Source organism: Coloeus monedula (assembly GCF_965178545.1).
Source record: "Coloeus monedula genome assembly, chromosome: 4".
NCBI lineage: Eukaryota > Metazoa > Chordata > Aves > Passeriformes > Corvidae > Coloeus > Coloeus monedula.
In genome coordinates, this window is record NC_138784.1 from 36,915,043 (window position 1) to 36,942,177 (window position 27,135).

The window sequence follows — 27,135 nt, forward strand, 5'->3', positions numbered from 1 at the left end:
TAGTTCTATTATTGTTACTTTGTAAGGGGAAATGACTGAAAGAGCTGTGATTAAATAAGGAAACTCATGGTGATTCTCAGTTGTTCTACAGAGGCTATAGGCCAGATCTCAGATATTCTCTATCCTAGGATGGCTGCAAACTGGTAGGGAAGGTCATATATCCCCATGACAACTGCCTAAATAATTTATGTTTCATGTCCCCTTCTCTCAAATATTTGGTGGTGACTTATTTATGATAACTACTTCTTCTCTTACTTGGAAACTTAAATCCTCAGCTGAGGCATGAGAGTTCTAATATGTGTCATGGCAATCCTGTGCATGTTACATGGCTACTCTGATTAGTAAACTCTTTGGATGGATATGGAATTGGAAAGAAATCTTAATTCCTCTGAAACTATTGCTTAAATTCTATTGCGAAGAACATACAACAGAATTTCAGGAAAGTTTTACAATGTTAATAAACAGACTTTCAGTCAAAGAATTGAAGAACAACTTTTTAAATTGACACACCCAACACGTGAAATTGCATTGAAAAATGGCATATCAATCCAAACTAGCAAAAATTCAGACTTCCCAAGTCTACACGTGTAGTATGGCTGAGGATTGAAAATGTTGTTGGGTAAGCGGTAAATATAAAAGAGTATACAAAAGACACTGAAATATCAAGCAGTGTTAAGTATGTATACCTTCTGCACGATTTATATAATATAAATATATATATGATAGGTCCAGAGTTGCAATAAATCCTTATTGACTTCACCAGTATTTTAAGTCTATGAAGAAATAACTTCTACCAAGTGTTCTTGCTTATTTAGACAAACATCACATTGTTACAGCATTATAAGACACAGTAGACATCCTTACTTACAGCCAGGAAGGGTTTGTGTTGAAATCCAAGGTGAAGAACTGCCATAACCAACATTCGTACTGGCAGCTACTGCAAATCTGTACCATCTGTATTTTTTCAGTCCATACACTGTGTCTTCTATCCAGTCATCCATGACATTTTCATATAAATACTGATGCATCTCATATTCAATACATTCCATAGCTTCCCAGTCACTGCAGTGGATGGATTGTAGCTGTGTGGTAATCTTGTAGTTTTGAAAGTAGCCAAGAATAGATTTTGGTGATCTCCAATGCAAGGTCACACTTGTTGATTGCACATTGGAAAAAACAATATCCCTGGGAGCGCTAGGAACTGAAGGTTAAAACACTTGTAAGATACCTTAATTTGAATGAAAAGTGATTGCTACTATAACACTTTTATCCAGTGTTGAAAAATTATTTTAATAAGCATGTCTAAAGACCAAGAGTCAACTTCATGTGTTTAATAAACAATAATTCCAATGGCATAAATCACACTGTACATATTTAGGTGGCATACATTTACTGCTGTTTTTGAAATAAAGAAAAATTCTTTCGGGCATGGCATGTAGGACCAGCTTTGAGAGGTGTGACATTTCTATTGCTGCTTTTGGGGCTAAGTCTCAGCTAAGGGAGGAAATATTAGGCAAAGTTATTTTTCGCCTACCCATAGCATCTTTTACTGTGGGTTGTAACTGAGATTCTTTACCTCTAATTTAGAAATACTAATTTGTCTCCCTCTCTCTTGGTAGTATATGAAATCCTCACATGACACATCAAGGTAAATTTCGTAAGTCTCCTGTTTCACCTTCTGAATGAAAAGTATTAACAACGTGATATGTTTGTCTGGCATTATAGAAGTGCTTTACAAGAATGCTAAGAGAAAGAGCTGAATAACAGATAAAAAAGAAACTTCCCATAAACTTTGATTCCATTTATTTATATACAGGCTATATTCATGTCCATGAGAGAGAAGCAGCACATATAGGTACATAGATAGACACGTATGCACGTTTACCCTGTCTATATTGAGTCAGTAGTGTACTCCCAGCTTTCACAAACTAGATGCAACATATGGTTTTGTGCTATATCACATAGTCATAGAGAAAGCTAACATCTCTAAGACTCTGTAAGATAATACTAATACTCTGTATGGAAAAACTCTGCCGAGAAATCAGCTCAGAAATCATTGTGTGCACTTAGCTTTAAAGAGTGCTTTAGAGTCTTTGGGGGAAGAGGTATCGTTGGTAAAAGAAAAACACGTGATACATCCTCAAACTGAAACTGAAGAAGTCCCAAGGCTTACATAAAGACGAAAAGGATCCCAGACCAACATCACTGGGGAAGAACAGAGAAAACACTCTTTTTTCTTTTCTTTCAACCTTATGGAAATATCTGATCTTTGCTTTTGTATGCAACAATTTCTTTATTAAAATCACCACAATATAAGAAGCTGAAACTTCTCCATTAAATATGGATATTTAACAAGAAATGTAAATTCTGAGTCAGACAAAGCTGTGTTGATGAAAAGGTTAAGAATTTAAAATCCCTTCAAATGAGCCCAAAGCAGGTGGAGTGTGCAGGAGAGGGAGTAGGTAGAGAACCATGTGCCTTCCCTGTTCTTCCATTCAGCTCTCATGCACAAGTACACAACACCCCAGCATGCAACAGCCTCATAGGTTCCCACCTTGCTACACACTAACCAGACACAGAACAAGAGCAAACTATATTAAAAAAAAAAGTCTTTGCTACAGACAACTTCCATCATTTTACACCATGCTATCAAAATTAAAGTTGTTTTGCTCTGTTGTTATTAACATGAAGATAATTACAGAAAGTAGTAAAAAACCTCAAAACATGCAGTACCATTCTTCCTTGCTCAGATCTGTAGATGTAATACTCAGTCCTTTCACTTTCGAAAAAATTAAGCACTGCAATATTTTCGTAAAAACTCTATAAACTGCATTAGCTATTTGTGTAAATTACAAGAAATGGCCTAGTTTGACTATTAGTTTCTGGAAAATAAAAGCAGAGAAATGCCAAATGATTAGTAGAAAACACCTGAATTTTTCCTCTATAAATCCTCTATTCTACTGTAGTGTAAGCTATTAATACCTGTTAAGATACTGCAAAAATATAAATTCCTGCACACTCAAATATGATAATGATAAAATGTGGGATAGAATAGAAGACTGACTGTTGGGCTATATTCCAATACAGAAACTGGGGTTTGCCATAAAGCAGATAGTAATTGGGTGCTTGGAGAGTGTTAATAGGAAGGTGGAAATATATACCTTCATTTGCTCAAATGTGCAGCTGGTTTAGCCCTGGCTGGCACAACTGCAGTCTCTGCACCTAAAACAAGGCAGGTTAAAGAGGATAGTCACAGATATGGAAAGAGCAGTGCCCATGGTCTAGACACAATGGTGGCCTTTCCTTCTTAAGGAGAGTACCTTGTTCCCTCAGTTTCAACACAGATAATGACATCAAAAATAACTGAGAGTTAGCAATTTTGCAATAAAGAAGGAAAAGAGACTTGGCTTTCATAGAACTAGAAATTATATCAGGCAAAATGGTGGTGGCTCTGATTTGTGCACTCTCCCACAGACAAACAAAATTCTAATGAATCCAGCCTCCATATGCTTTCCTTGTATTTGGAAAAGAGACAAACTCACTGAAAGTGGGGGAAAGAATGGACAGTGGAGAAATTATGTTTCTCTTTCTATCTGTCCTTTTACCCACTGACTACTGAGGGAGCCCATACACACTATCTTCACAAGGCTGAAGATAATGTCTGTGATTATCCCAGTAAGCAGCACTACATGAAAACCACCATTTTAAAAGATAAACTTGCAGGTATTCTGATAGCAGACAATCAGACAAGCATTTCCTCTTTTACACAAAAGCTTTGATAGCTATTTTATGTTGTCATTTTTCCAGTTTATGAAGACCTATATAAAAAAAATATTTTGAACCCACAAAATCAAGGGTCAGTCAGCAGAATTCACAGTAAAATTTTCTGTCAGTGCCTAGACAGACCTTTAAAATGGAATCAGAGCCTTAAATGTTAGTCAGTTTAAGATCAAGCTAATTTTGTCTCCTTCCTTATGTAGACAAATCAAACATAAATGTAATCACTCATTAGAACAAATAAAAAGATGTGATCTGAATCTGGAGCAGATCAAAGAGCTTTGATCCTAGGGCCACAGTGAAGAGCAGTGACACCCAGTGGCACAGCATCTCTTGAACTTGATGATTGTGTTCAGACAATTTCAAGACAGCTATGCTATTGGGTTACAGATACAAAAAGGATTACAATTACTCTAGCATGGAGAATCAGATTTCCATTCCTCAAGAATGACTAAAATTCCCCCAACTTTTCTGTCCACAGATGGTACTGATTTGAACAAACCATTCCATGCTTCCTAGAGTAATCATGCAGCTTGTCTAAATTTTCTAAACGTGACTTAACTATGATAAAGTGATCACAGTTCACACTAAAAATTTTGGAAGCCAGAAATTGCATCTTTTTCAATTATTATTTCAGGTTTCATTGGAACTGTATAAAGATTATCTATTCTTATACACTGACACCTTGACATGTACCTACTGGGAACTTTATTATTAATCCAAATTTCCAGAAAGGTGTACTGAAAGAAAAGGCATGAAAAAGGTTGTGAGTGTGGCATTGTAAGGCACTAATTGCTGAGGACTGTGCTCTGATTAGCTAGTGGGAATTCTTATCCTAATCCCAAGTTTGAATTTCCCAAGAATCATACATAAGATCCCTTAAGTCTCATCACATATCTCACAGTCTTTTCCTACTGTATTATGTTGCATTTGCTAAAATTCAGCTATGTCTGGGAGTAGGGAGTTTTTCTGAGTCTGAAACATTTGGTGCAATGTACTCCATCTAATTTTCCATTTAATAGCTTCTAATTCAGCTTCTGAGGGCCAGCTGGGGAGCTGGCAGAGAGGCTAGCCATGAAATGCTAGTGAATTCAGTTTCTGGAGTGGAAGAGGAACGAGGTATTTTCAGGTTCATCTACTATGGTTCATAAGATGCCTAAATTTCAATGAAAAATAACTGAAGTCAGATCCACAGGCGATTTTAAGCTCCTAAAACCTATTTACATGCCTGAACTCTCGCTGAAGTTGACAGAAGGTTAAACACCTAAATACAAGTTACTTTGGCAGATCTTGACCCTATGCTTGTCTGGCTGCAATGCTAATCAAAGCTGGTGGAGTGCTCTGAGATCAAGTTTTTATTTGAGGACCTAAATGGAAGGAAATTCTTAGTAGAAAAAGCACTAGCACAGTGCAAAGACTCATATCAAGTTGAAATTGGCCAGTGGAACTGGTTTAAACTAACAAAAACATTTAGTAGAAAAAACCTTATTCACAATGCAAAGATAACCTAAGGGCAGCAAAGGACACACACAAATCTACTGAGAAAAGCGAGGTTATGGCTTTCTGTGAAGACTTTTGTGGAAAGCAACAACTACAGCTGCACGGGCCGTGAACAGAAGACGGTAATATGATATGGCATAGTTCCTAACGAAGTTAATAAAAAAAAGTCTGCCTACAGAACAGCTGCTTGTAGCTGGAGTTTGGATTAAAAGAACTGCGGCAGCCTAGAAATCTGTTGGGTGGTATTAAGAGCATCAATAGGAGGAAAGTGAAGAACAAAGTAGAACTGACAGCAGTGGGCACACACCAAAAAAAGTCTTCAGAAAATAGAATAAGTGAAAAGAAAATAAATATTCTGTATTAATTAGCTCTATTAAATTTTGAAAGCTTAGTTACACAAATGAGTTCCATGGGTTAAGATGATAACCCTGATCATACTAAATATTAATCTAGTATAGACAGCTAACTGCAGGGGTAGTCATTATGATATAAAGTCCTGCTCAGTATGAAAAGGTACATCATAAATAGGACCCAAATTATTTTGCTAACATAAAAATATAAAAAACTGTAGACTATTTTTCCCATGACTTGGGACTGACATTATCGGACATGCTTTAAAGGAAATTGCACAGTTGAGAACACATCTTAAAAGAACCTCTCTGGACCATGTTTCTCAGTCCTTACCACATATGAAAACTCCATCTCCAACTGTGGGATCTAAGTACTGAGGAATCAAATCCTGCAAATCTAGAGAGAAATGCACTCCTTTAAGCTAAAAAGAGAAGTACTGAAAAGCTGTCCGTACTCAAGTCTTAAATGTTCAGCTTTCCATTAAACTAAAACACTCTCTGCTTTTCAGTATACATTATGTTTGACCTGTAAGTGCTATCCATGTCAGCTTTGTACATATATGTCAGTACCATTTCTTATATATCAATGCAGAGTTGACGCAGTCCCTACAAAAGAGAAAAAAATTCCTTTATCCTATACTATATTAATAATCTATTTTTCTCAACCTCCTTATAAAAATAATACAAATACAATTTCATTGGCCAATGAAATCAACCAACTTATCACTGCATTTTTCTACTGAGGATTTGCTATCAACATCAGAGCCATTAACTTAAACTTGGACCAAACAACTAATCAGAAAATGTAAAAAATCCACATTACATAAAGAAAATTACATCTGGGAAAAAAAACAGTTATCTTGGAAAGAAGCGTTTGAAAGATTCTTATTCCTGATTCACTCTACAATTTTTGGATTATTTTACTTTAATACGATTTGGAAATGTGAACTTGCATCATGGGCGGAACATGTGAAACACACAGCTCTTATGTGTATTAATGACAGGGGACACCAAAGCTCTGCCATTTCCAATACAGTGGCTCTGCAGCAGACTGATTTCTCAGGATAACCAGGCCAACACACTGCACTGTACATCTTCCTTGCAGCCCTAAGAGCCACTCGAGGCTTCGGGTTTAAATATTCTTCCAGTACATCACAGTCATCTGTTGTTTTCTTCACTACTTAATGAGGAAAATCACGTAACTCCAACTCTGACCTGTCATGAACTGCCAGGTTCTGAGAAAAAGATTTATGGTGAAGGAAACAGCATTTCTTTGGATATGAAGGAGGCTTTAAACTCTTGTGGTATTTTATGCTTCTCAAAGGTCTTGATTTAAAAAGCCCACATTTTCCAAAGGGAACCTCCATACTGGAGATACAAATCCAGAATCTTTAAAGTGTTCCTTGTGCAGAGAGTAAAGCCATTTTGTGCACACGTAACAAAAGATGATGTTAATTTGTCACCTCCACACCAAAAGACCAGAGAAACCTTCCCATCACCAATTCCCTTAGGCACTACTTTATTCGCAAGGCATACTTCTGTGTACAGCTACAAGTTAGTAATGGCCAGGAAAATGAAGCCCAGATTAAGTTTAAAAATGCTTCTTGGACAAATTTCTAGCCATATTTCTTTTAAATGTAAGATATGAATGAATCTCTGTTTAGCAGAAAACAAATGGTAAGGACTGTCACCAGAGTACAATGGAGGCCTCAACCTCTTCTAAGGTTGTGTTCAGGTATAGTATTAAGTATGACTAGCAGTAAGGGGGAGAAGTGGGGGAATTACTCTGTGTGTCTTAATGCCACAATCAATATGAATAATATCCTCAGAAAACAATGAAAAGTCTATAAAGAAAAATCTAAATTAAAAAAATTTAAAACAGAAGCAGTTTTCTTTCTATTATTTATGCTTTGAATATCCGCAAGCAGCTTTTTAATTGTTCTAGTTTTATTGTAAACTAAATGACTGTTACACTCTTCCCAGATTTGTGAGTTAGCTGAATATTCACAGCTCTAGTGTGCCTTTTAGAGAAGTTTCCTACTATTTTATGGCTCTCTCACACTTCTAAAAATTCACTCAACCTTAATGAAATTTCATTTTAGTATGTGAATTATCTCGAAAATAATCCAAGGATAGCTATTCAGTCATAAAATCCTAACTCACTTATGCATGTGTATGTATACTATATTGTCTTTCATATCTTTTATAATGTATTTAATCACAAACTAATACTACCACTACAAAGCTGATGGCTTTTATAACATACTGCAGCCTGGCAGTAGTGGTTTACCGTGACAGTGGAGCTAGATTAGACACAAAACACTACTAATCTCCTCATAAATTTAAGCTTCGTGATTCATGTTTAATTGTACCCAGATATGAAAAAATTTACCTCAAAAAAAGACAAATAATCTTGCCAAGAATTTAAAGGTCAAATGCTATGCAGTGAGACGCTGAGCCAAATTCGATTTCACTTTATGTCAGAAATAAATGCATTGTCAGTGACTCAGTTCTGGCTACATATTCTGTGACTAATCTTAGACCACCATAAATAAGAAGCTGACAACAGCTATTAAACTGTTTCCATTCCCATCCATGAATCTCCGGTTCCTAGGATCCAGTCACTACAAAACAATTCATGCAAACACACAGCTAAGGAAATGTCCTAGTAATAACTAGTTGGTTGTAATTATGACTAAGCAACAACAAAACAAGAAAGGGACTGTGCAGTGTATATGGCAAAAAGTACATGTGTTGTACTATAAATCCTTCACTTAGGAAAACTCCCAGTGATAAGACACATGAAACAAATGTTGCTACAAAATAAAGACTGGTTTGGTTATTTTCCCTGCTACAACTCTTTATAACATGGACCACGAGACACTACTAGTCTCTCCCTCAAGCCCAGGCTTAATCTACAGCTTTCTCAGTCTTTCCTCAAGGACTACTTAAAAGATAACCCCAAATTTCTCAGAAATCCCAACAATTAACTTTCTCAGGTGTCAGGCTTCTTTAACACTACGGGAAGACTTTCCCCCATCTTCCAAGATGTGAAGCACCTGGGAAGCTTCCTGTTCTTCTCTGTTACCAGAGGGTAACATCCCACCTGTACAACTATCTCCCAGTCTGAACTCCATCCCCAGGTTCAGTCTTGCTCTAGATCTTAGGGTTGGCTGTTCAGCAGCCAGGGTGTAAAAGAAAGCTTTGAGAGTTCTGACTGCGTTTGAAAAGCAGCCGGAAATGCAGGAGCACACACATCCACATCAAGCACAGCAGCTAAGATCACTACATTATTTCCAGCCAACACCATAAAATGTTACGTATGCTCATGTCTAACACTTAAACAATGCCTTTATCTTTTCAAAACTGGACTTTGAGCCCTACTGATGAGCAGAAGTTTCTGAGCAAACAAGATGACCCAGGCAGAAGTCTTAAATTAACAAGGTTCTGGACAGAAAGGGACCAAGAGGGATCACAAACTGGCAGCATTTCTAGGCAAGCAGTTGATGAGGAAGCCAATTTAGAAAATTTTCATCAGAAATGCGTAGGAATATGCCACATCATAGTTCAAATAAGAGACATGGCCAGGCTTTAGTGGGATAGACTGCATCATGAAGAGGGGCAATCATCAAAGTACAACCCTGGCTATTTTCACAATGTTGGCCAAAATCTGCCAGCAAGTGGACACCCTGCTTGTCCTCATTTGGAGCTCATCCATTTGATCTGGAACCAAAGCAGCAGTAGTTCAGCTGACAGCACAGACATGGTCTAGATTCATTCAGACATGCACGTCCATAAGTCTAATTTTAAGAACTGTGGAAATCAAAGCTCATAATGGGGCACGGAGGCTTTGTAGACAGGAGGGATCCAATGGACGTGCATGCTACTCAGGAAACTAGAAACAGGAATTCTAAGAGTAGGGCTAAGTCTGATCTCCTCCAAGTTCAGACTCAAGTCTGCACAGCAGAACTGCTCCCCGCCACTTGTCCTCCTGAACCAAAACCTTGTTGCTGACACAGATTCTTGTGTTTATTATTTGACAGATCTGAGAAAACTCACTCTTTCAGTTAAAGTATATATGGGAATGGGTGCTGCAACTCATCTTTTAAGTTACTGAATAACTTAGTAATAAAGTATTGCAAAAACTAGGTTTGGTTTCTAAGTCTCGAGGGGTAAGGTTGTGGTCCTTTATCCCACCCCTGTGTTTCCTAATTATCCAGCTGTTCTGAAATAGAGACCTCCTCAACTCCATTGTATAATTTGATATCACTTAAGAAAGCACCAAAAAAGGAGCTAAATGCAGTAATTGCTCCTGTAATTTAGCAGAAAAGTGAAGTCTTTTCTGAATCTTTCTTGCCGAAAATAATTTTTTAATTTTTATATTAAACTATAACCAAAGAAGAAACAAACCCCAATAAATAGTCCCAAGAGCAGAAATCATCCCTGAATGAAGAAAAGGCCTGAAACAGGCCTTGGCTTCCTGGATTGATATTTGAACTCCTCTCCACTTTCAGTTTAGAAGATAGGTACATAGCTGTTCACACAGAATTAACAGTGTATTTTGCACAGAATATCATCTCCATGTTTCATATGTCAAGTGAAAACACAGCCAAGATTAGGTGAAGCGTGAAGTGTGTGTGTGGAGAGAGAAAGGAAGACAGATTTTGGGTTACAGTTTTTCACTTCAATGCCAGAAAACCCGTCTACATTTTTCTTTGGATTTAGCTCACAATTTTCTTTCTTGTTTAAAAAAATCCTATCCATCAAAAGTTATGAGAAAGTCTGCTTGTAGAAGCTAAATTCTCAATTTCCTGAATTCTGAACAGCTCTATTATCAATGAATTCACACCACTGTCAGCTAGTAAAAAAACCAACAACAATTTCACTCCCAAAAATATTTTCAGACTTACAGTCTCCAATATCCTAAATACACTAGGAATAAGGCAGATACTATAAGAAAAAAAATAATAGTTGATCATAAATCAATAAAATAACTATTCAAACTCACACAGAAAAATGTGCTCTCTCTGTGTTTTTTAAAATGGCAATTTATTCTCATCACTAGGCAGGTTCTAAAACAGGACAAAGAGGAATCCCTGTTTCTCTTCATTCACTATTAGCAAGAAATTTAAACAACAGAATGATTTAACTGCCTGTATTGAAGCAGGCTTTTTATGCCTGCTTGTTTCATAGTCATCATTTAAATTAAATAAAAAAATTAACTTGAATAATTTTAGTTACCTTTTTCTGGAAGGGTGCTGGCATTGCATATCTGTTCTTCACCATCACCAGCAGATGTTGCAGCTTTTATTTTAATTTCATAAGTAATATTGGAAATCAGATTTCTAAAAGTATGCAGTGTATCATAAGATGAAAAATTTGTAGAATTTCCTTCAACAGTTATGATGTAATGTGTAATTACACCGTTGGCTGAAGCAGGAGGGTCCCACTGCAATAGGATTGATTGCCAACTCGTTGCAATACAATGGAAGTTCTGTACAGCATCTGGCACTTAAAAGATGCACATGCACCAAAGATTAACATGCATACACAATTAAAATTGTAGTCACAGAACAATATCACTAGAGAAGCAAACCCAATGTTCATAGCAAGAGTCAAACACTACAGTTTCAGACAAATTAATAAAAGAAACACATTAAAGGAACAAAAATATGTCTTCATCCTTATTAGATTGTTCATTTTCAACTACTAGAAATGTGACCGATGTTAGTCCTTGAGACAGAAGAGGCCATCTATCTGGCTTTTTCCTAGTTGTGTGCTTCAGTTTTGTTTTCCCAACAAAACTTTTGCTTGTATTTTCACCATAATTTTTTAAACACAGTGCTTATAACATACATAATATACCTACTCCATATACCTACTCCATATGCATATCAACCGCGTCAGCAGCAGAAATTCCTTCTTTATCTGTTTCCGTATTTATGTCAGCCTTATTTCTTTCAGGCACTATATCACACTTCTCTGTACATAAGTCACTGGGCAGGTTTCAGAGCTTTCATATGCATCATTTTATCTTACTGTTCCCCATCTATTTGCTGGTTCCAGCAGAAGAAAATTTTTAAATGCCCATAAAAATTAATGAAGGTAGAAAATATAATAATCATGTTGAAAATAGAGCAATTACTTATGAACAATTGGTTAAAGAGAACTGAAAAAAGTACCACAAGTATGGAATGTCAGTGATGAAATGAAACAACTGACAGATGACCATGGTTCTTGAGCAGGACCACCTTCAGCAGCACGGGTCCAATAGCCAAACTGAACCAGCTTAGTGATGGTCCAGATTTCTGATGGTCTTGTAACTCTTGGATACAATAAACAGCATAACTTTTTCCGAGAACCTCTGCTTTACCAGTTCTGGAAAGAACCTCTCACTGGAAGCATGATCTTAGCAAACCTGTAGTCATTATATGGGATCTTCTGATATTTTGTCTGCTCCCCTTGCTAATGGTGTAAAGAAACCTGTGAGCCCCCTAACCCATGCTAGTCCCCTGGCACTGACAAACCTTACAGAGCCTGGGGGTTGCTCTGACCTGGCAAAGGAGCTACAGTTTTGCATGATGGCCCGTTTCACAAACCCACAGGCTCTCTTTAGTGAAAGTTAGGTATTTCACTTTTAGTGGCTAGCTTCCATCCTAAAATAAATTATAAAAAAAAAAAAAAACTAAAAAATTTCTATTTGTCTAATACAATTTCCAGTTCGTTTGCCAATCTTTTGTCCAGCTGCTTTTGATACTGCTAATGTTTCAGTTATTTTCATAGGGATATGAATTACTGCTTTGATCTGCAAAGACTGATACCTATCTAATTTTCCTCCCTTTATCTGTGTTGCTATTAAAAGATTTATAGTAGCCATATAAGCCTCTCATTTCAGATGAGGACATTTTTAATTCTACACTTCCGAAATCAAACTTCAAACCCAGTCTACAACAGGAATGTGAATCGGTGCTACACAGGCAAGAGACAGTGAGATAGTGTTAGGTTGTGTTTTCTTTGGAGAGATGAGGAAGACTTTTGTTCAGCCATACAAGGAAAATAAATATATTTAAACAGAACTTCAGCTTAGAAAAAGTCACATCTAACCTGATTCCATGGTTGTAAATTGGACAGCATTACTGAACTGATTGCCATTCCCAAGCTTGGTAAATGCAGAGACACTGATAAAATAGGGGCTGTATGGTTCTAACCCAACAAGGTTTGCCTCATGGTTTGAACCTGAAATGTTCTTAAGGAAGAAAAAATTATTAGTAGACAATTAATCTCTAGAAACATTGCGGGCTCCACCTTGAACCTACTGAAATGATCAGAGGATTTACAGCCACAGTTTTGCCTCTTCCACTCTGAGTAGCTTTCAGTCAAATACTGAAAACCCTTTCCAGCTTCACATCAATCCCTCTTACCTTCTACTTCCTTACTACACCTCTGCAGTGGAAGAGATAGCTTCTAATTTCTTTTACTTTACCTTAACTAGATACATAGATTGATGAAGACTTTTTTTATCAAAAAAAAAGCTAAAACCTACCACTCAATTCCTTGGACCTGTATATGCAAGGCATGTTTGAACCTGAACATTTATATAGCAGCTATTTCAGTTACAATTTACTCAGTTATTCTTATTCTGCATTTTTTTTTAAGTGAAGACCTCTGAACAGTTTTACTATTTTATAAGATGACTAGGAATTACTGTCTTTTTGAATCTTGAAAGTCCATAGATATTAAATAGCTAAACAAAGGTAGCCACAAGGCAAGTAACTACTGTCATTTTCTAACATCAAGCTTACACTAAAATACAAATTAAGATTAATAAATCTCACCATTAGTGAAACATCAGAAGCTCAAAGCAAGTTAACATCAAACAATTTTTTTCTGTTTAATTTGAAAAGTTGAATTACAGGTACGGTGGGAAGGGAATTAAACTGTCTTAGCAAATAGGAATTTATAGGAACTTCATAATTCTAGGAGCATGATATTTAAAATATTTGCCATATCATTTTTCCTAAAGCATGAAAAAATATTAAAAAAAAATATACACTCAATTAAAAACATACCCAAAAAAATAGTTTTTCAGTGTTGTTCTGATAAATCTTAAAATTATATCTCATAATAACACCATTTGACTGGGGACTTGGATCCCATTTTAGCCACACAGAATCTGCGGTGTAGTTGATAATGGTCAAGTTCTGGGGTGGAGCTAATGGCACTGCAAAAGAGAAATGCTATTGAGTTCCAAATCACAAATAATCCAGACAAAACAAAACACTTTGCACATGCAGAGAACATAGGTACTTTTGTTTACATTTGTATCTAAACTCAAGCTAACAGTACTTCATTGTTATTTCAATCTTTCTTCTTCTTCTTTGACATGAAACAAATTCCATTAATCCAGAATACATGTTTAGTCAGCAAGGGATCTTCTTAGAGATCTAACAAAACTATTAATCACTTAAACATCCCTACTGTCAGAACTAAGACATTTAACAAAAGCCATATTACATATATAACTGGAATGAGGTATACTTTGCTTTCTACACCATATATGGAGCCCAACTCATATATTTAAAAGATATGTCATTTACCATGCAGCGGAGAGGAGGTTCATGTAAAGGAAAACTGTGTCAGTGTGTCAGAAATATTTACATGTTTTATCACTTTTCAATTACATGGGCACATGAAGAGAAAGGTACTGTTGCTTGCTTCAAAATCCCTGACACTTTGCAAACAATAACACATTCCAAAGGCAAAAGATATTTCTTCATGGAGTTATTTTTGTAATCCTGTGCAGAACGTGACATCCTCTTGCACAGTGTGGCAGGAGGAGGAGCACTCAGAAACACTTGTCTTGCAGTGTTTCCTTCTGAAAGCTCTTCACCCACAGACCAATGGAAAATTAATTCTTCATTTCAACAGGTCTGATGCTCAGATCTAAGATGGATGCAGTAACATAAGGCTGATATTTTGAAGTTGGTTACAATTGAATTTTCTCACCTGACTCATCTGTGTAGAACTGAAGCACAGCGGATGGACCGGGTCCTTTTATTGTTCTTGCAGCTGCATAAATGCTGTACAATGTGAATGGCAGAAGGTCTTCCAAGATGACAAAATTATTGGTGGTAGAGAATGAGTTATTCCTCTCTGGCCCATATAGGTTTAAATCATAACGTATTATAATACCATTTGGCTTAATAGGAGGGTCCCATGAAAGCATAACTGAGGTAGTTGAGAGATTTGAAAATGTTTTGATTACAGGTGCAGATTCTGGGACTATATGAAGAAACAATAAAGAGAAAAACAAGGATAATCTCAGAAAAATATGAGTTAGAATAAAAAATTCCATTTCATGGTGTCAAAGCAGAAATGTGTAGCAGCTGTTTGTGTCACTGTATAACAAAAAAACTTTAAGTGACACAAGAAAATTAAACACATTGTTTTTTCTTTTAGAAAGTTATTTGGGGATTTTTCATACATTTCCTTAGGAACTAATAAAAAATCTTACCATCTTCATCAGTTCTTATATGAAGACTTAGAGCATGCCGTTCAGAAGATCCTTTATCAGTGGCTGGTGTGATTTTCAGAATGTAATCAGTATATTTCTCCAGATCATCAAAAATTATGCTCATGTTGTAAGTAAGGAAAGATAATGTCTTACTGGTTCCCAGTTGCATTAAACTTAGAGAAACATGAAAGAAGACTAAGCCATTTGGCTGGGATGGTGGAAGCCAGCTTACATTTACAGAAGATGAGGAAATGTTTTGATAGACCAGATTTTCAACAAAACCTTCTGGGACTATGAGAGATAATAAGCAAAAAATTAAATGCATGGATTACAGTAATAAAACATCCAAACCCAAGCCAGAAATAACTGTTCAAAATATAATTAGTCTGAAAATGTCAGTTGTAATATTTTTTACAACTTTTAAAAATGATTTCTGTTTCAATATCGAAAGAAAAATAGCTGAAGGCATATATGAATAATCATCTCTGTTAAATTTGTTTAAGAAAAGAGTTTTAATGACATCTTAAGACAATAATTTTATTGCTTGTATACACAGAGGCTTTTGAGCTATGTTAGTATTTCAAAGACTTAGATCAAAATGCCCTCCTGGCAAAGATAAATATTGCAGCATTCAAAACCACTCAATGATATGTTTTTGACTTTGCCATCATAACAGTAAAATAATTTTTAAGTTAGAGAATATTTAATAAATATAAGCACTGATATACAATGAGCACTAAAAAAGTTATTAACTTACTATCCTGATCTGTGTACACATCTATTTTTTCACTGGTTTTGTTTCCATCTCCAAATGCTGTGCTTGCAGTTAACCATAAAATATAATGGCTGTATTTTGCCAAGTCATCCAGCACTACAAATGGAGACACACTGACGTTGCTGTCATTACCATGACTCGTGAAATTCTAAAGGGGAAAAAAAAAAAGAAAACGTTACCACTTAAAATGTTTTTAATCACTGATTTCTCTTTCTAGTTCCCCATTTAGCCATCACCACCAGCACCAGCAGCAGACATGATTCACCATAGCATTCAGAAGATATAAACCTGTACTTTGACTTCTAATGAGTACTGATTTTTTTCCTGAAATACTCGATTGTTTGATGTCTATTTTTACTGTTTGTAATACTACAGAGTACATAATTGTCTTCTCCTGTTGTTTGTAATTGTTGAATGCCAGTTCAGTGATTAAAACTGTTATATTGCAGTGTGTTTATCCACATTTCATCCAGAAAACTACAAAAAAAAAAAGCAACATCTACTAATTGCTCATAGATTACCTGAATCACGCATGCCTTGGCTGATCATTATTAATCAAAACAAAGGTCTTCTCTCTCTAATCTATTTTTATGAGAGTAGATTTTGAACTTAAAACTTTCAGTGGCAGAGATCTCACTGCATCACTTGATAAACATTTCCTTTTGTTAGTTGTCCCTCCCAATAACAAAGTGCCATTATCTCTAAGGAAATGTCTATAGTGAGTGGACCGTGTTAAAACAAAGACATCAACAGAATTTTTTTCCTTTCTTCAGTTACTTGCTAATGAAAGGATAGCAGCAGAACCTAGACCCACTTTCTTTTGAACTGTGTAAGAAAATGTCACTAATACTGTGACTACAGCAATAGGTTAGTGCTTCAGATCAGCACCTCTAAGGAGGCTATTCCTGTTTAGGATCAACAACTTTGGAAGATGAAAAGAAAAACTATAAAGCATATTATTTATGTAAGTTCAGCTATACCACATAAGCAAATGTGTTGAATCATCCACTGCTTTACAGGAAACTGACTTAGAGGATCCAACACAGTTTGTTTCATGATTTGAAAACTGTTGAGAAGTTATTTAGCCCATAGGCATATTCAGATCAAGCACTAGGTCAAATCTTCGGTGCTGATTCAAAGAGCCAGTACCATTCCTCTCTGACAGCCACGTTGCTCCATTGAGCAGATGGCATGGACAGCACTTCTCAGGACCAAAGAAGTCCTAATTTTTCTACATAGCAACATTTTCAGGGTGAGATTTATTTTTCCCAAGCCCCTGATGAATTCCAGCTATTTGACCAGCCTCCTATTTTTGGTGTTAGATCTAATCCACATCCTCCACTTCTTTAAAAACCAAGTTAGCTTTCAAGTAAATGCTTTTCTGAAAAAACAAGGCTGTGAGAGCAAACTTACTAAAGCAGGAGAAAGGCAACAGAAATATTTGGGTGTTAAAATTTAGAAATACCACATATAAGCACAGACATGCTAAAACTGCATACTGAAAAATGAATTATATTTCCCATGAGGAAAGTTTCTACTGAAGAAGTCACTGTTATGTGCCCTATCACAGCTGAATCAGTACTGTACAAACTGATAGTTCAGTACACAATCTTGGTATCTGTCACCAAAACATATCAATTTATATATTTAATGCAACACATCAGCAATATTTTTTATGGGCAAAATATTTTTATTTTTTCAGAAAACAGTAGGTGACACTCTCAGCCATTTCCCTGAGATTTTTATACCTGTACCTGAGACCTAGTTTTCCCTGCAGTCACTAGTACTTACACAACATAAATAAGTAAACAGTTTGTTTGGCAATGAAAATTTAAGCCTATTTTTTGAATGCAGAACAGAAGCTGCACAAATGGTGAGTACAAATTTTTATATCCACTCCTATTAACTGAATATAAGCACACTGTTAGTTTTGCCCAAAAGATTAAGTTAAGCCAACATCAGTCAAAATACAAAAAATTCCACCTAAATATATTACTTTCTTCTAAAATTAGTTTGGATTTCACACTAGCTTCATACCTAAATGAAAAGGCTGGAAAGAACTTTGTGTTACATTTGGTAGGTTAAGACACAGGAAACAGTGGATCCAATTCTCAGGTATTTAATTAAACTTTCTAATACTTAAGCAGGGTATGACAGAATACATCATCTGGCCCAGAAGAAGCATTCTAATGCCCTCTTTTTGTTATTGTTATTATTATTATTACTGTTAGCAATGATTAGTAATTTATAACATCTAATAATGAGACTTTTTTAAATAAGCCCTTAAACAATAACCTGAGTATTCAAGGTAAAAATGGCAAGGCTACCGCATCAAGTTTTGATCCTAGATTTAATGGGAGTTTATTGGTATGAACAGCTGAAAATTCAACTCTTAGTTTAAAAAGCATACCTTTACAATTCAGCCAGCTGTCTGGCAGCTAAAGACTCAGTGAACCAACGTCAATATTATTAACGGGGTTTTGGTGGGTCAACAAAAACTATTTTGAGAGGTAGTTCCTTTACTTTGAGGAGCCCAAGGAGCGGAGATTCTCTCAAACTACTGATATGACAACATATTAGGAAAAAAAAAGGAACACATAATTAAGAGTAACAATGAGCAGGAAGAACTGTGTGGGTACAAACTGAGAAGAGATGAAACTTGTACTAATTGTACCCTGGGGATAGAACACTATAGGAAGTTTTACAATTAACTGTGGCTGCAGATGAAAGCAAACAGCTTAGGATCTTTGGCTACAGCTGAAGAAATTCTTCCTTCTGTCCCTTTCTTCATCCATACATGAAAGAAGTTTTGACATAGCAAAGTATCAGATTATTAAAAGCAGCTAAGTGTAAGCAATACACTCAAGCCATGAAAGTGTCAACAGAAACTAGTATCTTCTTCACCTCAGGAAGTGGCAGATATTTCCAGGGGCATAAAGCTGTAATTAGCTGTATATGGAAATATGGTGATGCTCTTCTTCACTTTTAACCTTTTTCTCCTGTTCTGTTTTCTTCTTTGGGTTCAGTGTGTTGCATTCTTGTTTCAAGTCGGAGGATCACACACTTGACTCTGGCAATCAGGTGAGTGGTGACACTGTGAGGGCTAATCCAAACCATCCTTCAAGGACCGTAATAGTCACTGTTCCAGTAAAAACCTAAGTGAAGTTATTTCCTTTCTGTGTGCTCTGCCATTCTGAGACCAGCTTTTTAAAAACTTGCAGTTTATTTTAGGGAAGCTCCCCTTTTTATCCCTACTTTGGTCATATTGTTGAAAGAAAATGTTTGGTTGTTAAGTAATATAGCACATGCTTGCAACCCTTATCTGCATCCCAAGGGTAGACCAAGTTGAATTTCACTCTGAACTGTATCCAGTCATATTCATTTCAATTGGCTTGAGGTAGAGGTTGGATGATTTGGGGTCTGATGTTCAGTTGCTAGAAGGATCATAGGCTTTTTTTCAGTACTTTGCTCCTGGTTCCTCTGTCTGGTTTGTCAGAGCGGGACATTTTTCATCTGTACTGAAATTGCTACACTGGGGAACTTTATTGAATCATAAATTTATATTTGTAATTAGCACCTTTCCCACTTTCTTGCTAATCAAAACACAAATATATATAGAGATTGAATAGAAGAGTATTCAAATCAGTGATATCTTCCATAGGTTGATATTTAGCCATGAGACAATTACTTCCATAAAGTCTTTGACTTATTTCCTTGATAAGACTGAAAATGTGGGCAGTATGATTGCTTCAAGCACCAGACAAGGCATAATGGAGCAAAACTTGCAAAGCTGCTACTGCAAACAGTGAAAGCTTGAATTGTAGGAACCCAGCAGTGTCACAGAGAAGTGATGTGAAGAAAAGGTACAGTCATGTCATCTGTGAAAGAAGTACTCTTTGTCAGCATACATGTCATATCTTTACAGCACTGGGACAGGATATATATACCAAGAAGTAGCATATTCCCTAGACCTATGACAGCAGAATATGAAAGATAAAGCTGAACTGGAACCTAGCCTAATGCAGGTAATGGTTTCTTCTAGCTGGCTACCAGTCATTCCTCCCTCTCTGACACATTTTCTTTTACAACTGTCAGCATCCCCATAGAAACAACCCACTCATCTACCAAAATCCTTAAATCTAATCTCCATCACTAAATATTTCCTTCTGCTATTCTGGTTCTGAACCTTACGTCTGAGCATCCCAGGCCTTCTGACTGGACAGCTGCAGTGTTATTTTTCATGTAGACCAGTAAAGCAAAGAAACTATATATTATTTTTCTGACTTATGAAGGTACATAAATTTTCCCTTTGTGAAGGAAAACTCAAGTTTCTGCATCATGTAAAGGAGTAAACTGTATCTTTTATCTCAGGTCTTTTTTATATCCTAAATAAAACACTCTGCAGATATTAACTTCCTAGTTTTAACATATTAATAGCCAGCAGTTTATATAATTTGGTTTTAATATGCCTGAGAAGTTTGAGAGTGTGTGAGAACTGAGAAATTGAGACAACAGAATAGCACCAGTTTTAGTATGACTTTTTAATCTATTTCAGATTATGAAAGCACTGGGAGATGTTAACTTGCTTGATATTCTTCAGCAAGGGTGGATTTTCAGGCATCTAGAAGATATTCTTTAAGACTTGGACCTCTGGAATTATGTCCTGACAAAGAAACAGAGGAAAGACTGATAGAGAATGGCTGCCTACAATATGAAAATGTGAAACGTGAAAAGATACCTACTTTTTAAATTCTCCTGTATAATTTCTCAAACTGAAAATACAGTTTGCATAAACATAAGCAGAATGGTTACCTCGACGCAGAGTATTTCAGCTGACGATTCTTTCTTTCCAAATGTGTGCAATACAAAACTTAGCAACAGATCCTACAATTACATGGTTATACTTCTAAGTTACAGATAGTTGTAAGCTATACGTATGCATACTCGTGCAGCTTACAACTGTGTCTATATGTCATATAAATATATAAATAGTCACATATCAGGCTGACTTTTACACATTTCTCTCTTGTAAAAAGAGTAATATAAAATATCTGACAGAAATGAGTTGGCTTTTTTTACCTGTTCAAAATCTGTCTTGCACCCACAGGCATGCCAAGGTACAGAATAGGACTGCAGCGTAGATATGGTAGTTGTTATGCTAAGCAGTGAGCAGACAGGATGTGAAGGGCAGAAGAAGTTAAAGAGAGCAGACAGATTAAGATTTGATCATGATTTGAGAGATTAACGTTCATATCCCATGGGCAATAAGAGACAGATGCAACAGCAGCTGAAACCTATCTTCAGACGGCAGAGGGATGAGATAAAAATCAAAGTCAAAACGATGAAAATGGTAGTTTCCACACACAGAAGTAGAGCTACTGTCAGCACTTTCCTGCTATCCACCTCATAATATGCCAAAGCAGCATTAACTTCCACTTGTGCCACCGTCCTTTCCCTGCCTGACTGCATTACAGGATAATAAAACTGGACCCTTGCCTTGCTGGGCCAATGCTACCGTGCTCCATCTTCCCTATCTTCCTCCTTTATTTCCAGAGTCCTGGGCACATCCTGGGGGATTTTCTCTTCCTCTCTCAGAGTAAGCTTCACCTTACTCATTCATCTCAGAGCTGCACCTTCCTAAAGGCAGGAATAGTCCAAGTCCATAGTCCTCCTCCAAAATTTCTTGAGATGTACTTCATAGGATGGGCTAGTTCAGGCGCACTGATGTAAAGGTTTGCCCAGAGATTTGTTAAGAAAAATGCTGTTGTTATAGCAGTGTGTGCAAACAGAGTCTACATTCTGAACTGTAGCCCTGATTTTAATCTCAATTTTAATCAGAATGTGAACTCATGGCACAGTCCTGCTTGCACCTGAAACTGTGCAGAGCCACGCAACCACATACCTTCACAGAAGTCAGAGAAGTGTACACACTGAAGTATGGCAGCAATTACTCACTCACAGATATTTGTAACATTTGTGAACACTTTTTCTAGTTATCCTCAAACACATGCATACTTCACCTTAGACATATCTTGAGCATAAATTTATGCAGTCAAGGTTATTTTCCATACATAATTTTCTAAATGAATTTATATTTCTTGTTTTTCTTCCATATGTGTAAAACTTGTGACAAAAGACCAGTAAAGGAAGCTTATTTCCCTTATTATATTTCTGTACCATAAGATATTCACAGAAAGGAGAACAGAAAGATTATATATAAAATTGATGTGTAGTGCATAATTGAGGATGAAAGCAGCAACAGCAAAAAAACCTATGTGAAAATAAATCACCAAAATATTATTTATAAGATTTTGTCTTTTAAGCTTTAACATCAGAGTATCAATATCTTTGCTTCAGTATAGTAAACAGTAATTTCCTCTGGAGAGTAAGAAAAATATGAAGTAAAAATGTGTTCCCTACTTTCATATTACCTTCATATTTTCAATACTGTACAAACATGTATTAAAAAGTAAAACCAGAACCAGAAATTTCATTGCTAGATTTGACTAAAATAAACACTCTTGAGGATGTGCCATGCATGTAGTGGGTCTTGAGTCTATCCATTACATATGCTAAGCGTATATGTATTAAGCGCACGTGTGCATATATTTATATAGATACATGTACATATAAACTTTGCATAATGGAATATTACACAAAATCTACTGGCTTTAATGATTAATGATATGAATGCTTAGTGGGATACACAATGTAACATGATTACAAGATATGCTTCTGCCTTTGTGAGCTAAAATAATACATCATGATAAAGGAAATATGAAAAACCAATTTATTGATAACCATAAAATTGATTTAATCTTTAAGTAATTATTAGAACATTTCATTGACTTCTACAAAAGAATATAAATAAGCTTACCTGTATGAATACTCCTGAATTATTTTTGAAATAAACTGAGTAGTACAGTATATTTCCATTAGGCTTTTGAGGAGGAGACCAGAATAGCATTATTGATGTGGAAGTAAGGTTTCTGTATGTAACATCTTTCGGTGCATCGCTTGGTGCTGGAAAAATGTTAAGTTTTAGCATACCTAAAGCTTTTCTATCTCAGGGTTTTGTACATTTTAGTACCTGAGGAACATCCACTATGGTAGATCTTACAGAATCCTATGGCAAATTAAATGTATTTCTGATTATGGTATAGAAAATGCTTCACAAAAAAAATTAAATAAAACTGTAAATGTAAATATGAATTTTTAAAACACTTTTTCAACCGTATTTGTATTTAGCTGCATTTGTGAACAGACAGAGTTTTCTTATAGAATTTGTCCTGTACTTACTGCTTTGTGCACATAGAAAATCTAATTGGCAGACATTGAAAGTTGACAGAGTTAGGTCTCTATACTCCAAATATGGTTAGTAGGGAAAAAAAGGACTTGTTTTACAAAACCTAAATTAAAAGCCTTGTTCTCTCTGATTATAAAAAGAATTTAGTCTCACAACCTATGTGGGTAAACCAGGTACATAACTTGGACAGTATGATAATTTCACTTTTTTCCTCTTTTCTTAGCCTATTAAATGTGCAGGAAGACTCCTGTAAGACTTCTTCAATTAATCTCTCCTCCTGTTTTATAAAGAATAGCAGCATATGGTTCTTCTCAGTAACACAGTGATGTAGGAGAGCTAAATTCAATCCCTTAAATCAGCTTAGGAGAATTTAAATCCAGATTTCTCAGCATCTAAGAAAGTGCTGTACAGAACATGCAGTAGAGTACTGAACACCCTAAGTTATGTACCTCTCTTGCTTTGTGCTGCTCTAGTTTGTGTAAAATACTCAAATATTAATTGGAGGGGGAACCCCAGGACCAGTAACTAAAAGTCTGTCCCTATAAAGTCAATTCTTATTTCCATAACAGCTTTAATAGCAATGACTGTAAATACCTACAACCTGATGATGTAGACAGACTTTGGAGGGATGGCTTCAATAGATGCTAATCCTGCCAGTGGTTGTGAGTTGGGGAATTGATTTATCTATGCAGGATTATTCTGAAGTATGCCTACATACACCTATTTTGGAACCACATCAATATGATTGATGCAAAACCAGACACAGTACTTAAACTGAATGACTTTCAAAGCACAGTATACACTATGATCATATAAAAGTCACTTTCCATGTTGGAAGTATAAAATAATTAAAATAGAATAAACAAATCAATGTACACTTATAGAGCTCATTTTCGAATTAAAAATATTTCATATTTAAGAGGGATACTCTAAGGAGTATTTTCCCTATCAGAAGTTGTGTCATGGCAGCTTAAAGTAAGGATCTAGTAAAATATATTACAAAAATAATTTATTTCAAAGTTTAGAATGAAATTATTTGGATCTTACCTGTTCTGAAGAGAAATGCTAATTTCTTCTCAGTATAAGTTAACATAAATACCAATCATAATTTTATAGAGCCACAGATACTTGTAGACACAAGGATAGAGCCACACAGACAGGTAGCACGTCTCTTCTTGACAAGTCAAATGTCACTTCTACTTCAGTGGCTTTATTAACTTAAATAAGGCTGACAGAATTTTAAGGCTGAATGAAAATAAAGGTTCATAGTGTATATAAGCTTACCTCCTTCAGAAGTTCTGAATGTTATAGTATCACTTTTTATGTTGCCATCTCCAAATCTTGTACTCGCTGTTAGGTAAGCACTATACTCATAGTTATATTCTAGGTCTGTCAACTCCAGTGATGTTTCTGTTACATTTACACTCCTCTTTGACATTTTATTCCTAAAGAAAAAAGTATTTTATTAATTATACACACACACCATATCTCTCTATATACAATTATGGCATTCGCTGTAAAACTGAAACATGCAATATTGTGTTAAATACAAGTAGTTTAGGTTTTTAAAATAGGCTAGGATAACTCTTTGTCTTTTATGGTGAAAAACTAACTTTTGTACTGTGACATCGAGGTAGGGCTCTTCATTTTGTTCCTTCAAATAATAACACCCCAATACTCCACAGAAATATGTTTATAAATTACATCAACAAAGACAATGGCTATATGAAATAACTAAGGAGGAGTATTTCTATCTCTTAGCTGCTTTCAAATGGTTATGTGTACCCTTGGGAAGGACAAAGTAGGGCATAACTAAACTGTCTCCCTGGACAGGAATAGCGAAATATAAAAAGATTATAGCAGGGAGCATGCCCTACTGTGACACTGTGAAATTGGTCAGAAGGCTGAAGTTATAAATGGAATAATAGAAGATGATATGGAACAGGAATTAACTGGTGCTGAGTTAATTCTGGTGGAATGTAGCAGAGGATCAGAATGGAACTCTAGTCAGGTCAAAACCCGCCTAGAAAGACTGTAAGATGTAACATTAATAAAACACTGCTATTAGCATAGGTATGAAATGATTATCAGAAAGTAAAATAAGATACACAAATAACTAGAATTCAAAAAGTCTTTATTCATTGTAAAGTCATTATTCCTTGTAAAGTTAATGTAATCTTTTAAGAAAAAAAAAAAAGGAGGAAAATAAAAACCTAACATTCCATTCCTTCAAAGATTTCTATATGAGTAGGTGTCCTGTGTCTCTAATAGGATTTCATACAGAGATGATAATTTGATAAGTAAAACAAAATGTCTTACTCCAGGAGTCACTGTGAAGTTTTCACAAATGACAATGTGTTCTAATACTAAAAAAAAGAAAAAAGTTATTAAAAACTACTAGATTTTCATCCTTTGATAACTGGATGACTGTCCTATTAGCAAAAATCACCATCTAATATATCTGAAATAAGGTTACATTAACAAATAAATGGAATGAGAAAATGTATGAGAATGAAAAAAAAATCTTCCTTAACCCTCAGATTTTGAGTGGAATGTCACTTGACATGGGAAACACTCTTGGCAATAGAGAAAGTTAGCATTTACATTTTTCCCAAACTTCTGACATTTTTAATAGTCAGTAAAATTTACAAGAGATTGCAGCTGTGCTTATCAAACCCTATACAAAGAAAGACATCTTTTCCTGGATCTTTGCCCAGTGTATTCTTAGTATGGAAATACGTATCTGGTTATAATTTAAGTAAGAAGAAAATCCACAGCTTAGTGCTGCAAACATTTCTACTCTTGAGTAACTACATTTTTACATCTGAGTTGTCAAAAAACATTTCCACAACTAGGCACAGAAAGAAGAACAAAAGCTTGAGGTATTTCAAGGGAAGTTGATTTTCTGTTCAGAAACAACTGAGATTGCAATAAAAATAAGAAAACACTAATCAAAGTGAGTGCAGTCTTCGCAGACAGCAAGAAAAGTACTTAGCAGAATAAGTTAAGCCAAGAAATCTTAATGAAGAAAAATATTACAAAAAGGTCTTAAACAGCATTTTTCAAAAATGCAAACAACAGAGATTCTAAGAAATTGCATACTTTCATTTGATAAATACAGGTACCGTATTTTCTTAAAAATCTGTACCTGAAAATAGATCTAGTCAACAAGTATCTCACAAAAATTTGTAGAAAGGATAATGCCAAAAAAACAATGGCTACATACAAGTTCAGCAATTTTGTTAATTGCACATTTAATACTCAAAAATTACATTTAGGGAGTATGAGTTTGTAGGCTCAAGGCAGGAAGAAAGTTTCTTTGATACTCCCTAGCACCCAAAACCACTTTGTCTTCTGACAAATTCCATTAAATATAACTGAAAACATAGCAGATTATCACCCTCTCTATTCTCTTTGTTGTGGATTCTTGTTCCAAATCAGCTAAAGAAAGGTTACCAAATTCTCTACAACTGTCGCAAAATATTTAAGTGAAGGAACACTTATTTAACATCTGTAGTAACCTTCTTCCTTCTGCTTTATTGAGAAGCACTGGGATTAACAATCTCCTCCAAAATATATTGAATACCTCCCAAGAGCAGCAACTATATGGCACTACAGTTTGCCTTGTCAAATCGCCCCCTGCAATGCATTTTATGAAACTGTAGAGACAACTCTGTTAAATACTTGAAATTTCTCTCCTTCCTCCACCCCCCTCCCTCCCTGCCAAGGAAGGAGTAAAGTTATGGCCTCTTTGAAGGCAAAGGGAGTTTTTCTCCAATGTCCTTGCCTTAACATGATACATAAAGCCTCTCTAAATTTAGGTATGGCACAGTAACAACAGACAAGACAGAGCAAAAAGAATACGGGGCAAGGCTTACAGCAAGAGATTATGTGGTTGCTTAATTGAAATATT

The 27,135-nt window shown here is 35.7% G+C and overlaps 1 protein-coding gene across 1 annotated transcript in view; it reads right to left on the reverse strand.

The window, feature by feature from the left end:
* The window catches only part of PTPRQ (protein tyrosine phosphatase receptor type Q), a gene marked incomplete at both ends in the record, with an annotated part of 125,963 nt that overhangs the window by 45,726 nt on the left and 53,102 nt on the right, over positions 1-27,135 (reverse strand). Inside the window, 9 exons of the mRNA XM_082280024.1 lie at positions 869-1,201; positions 10,869-11,138; positions 12,732-12,873; positions 13,697-13,848; positions 14,634-14,909; positions 15,142-15,432; positions 15,899-16,064; positions 22,794-22,939; positions 24,507-24,667. Coding sequence (XP_082136150.1) covers positions 869-1,201; positions 10,869-11,138; positions 12,732-12,873; positions 13,697-13,848; positions 14,634-14,909; positions 15,142-15,432; positions 15,899-16,064; positions 22,794-22,939; positions 24,507-24,667 — 1,937 coding nt within the window. The remainder of the gene's footprint in view (positions 1-868; positions 1,202-10,868; positions 11,139-12,731; positions 12,874-13,696; positions 13,849-14,633; positions 14,910-15,141; positions 15,433-15,898; positions 16,065-22,793; positions 22,940-24,506; positions 24,668-27,135) is intronic.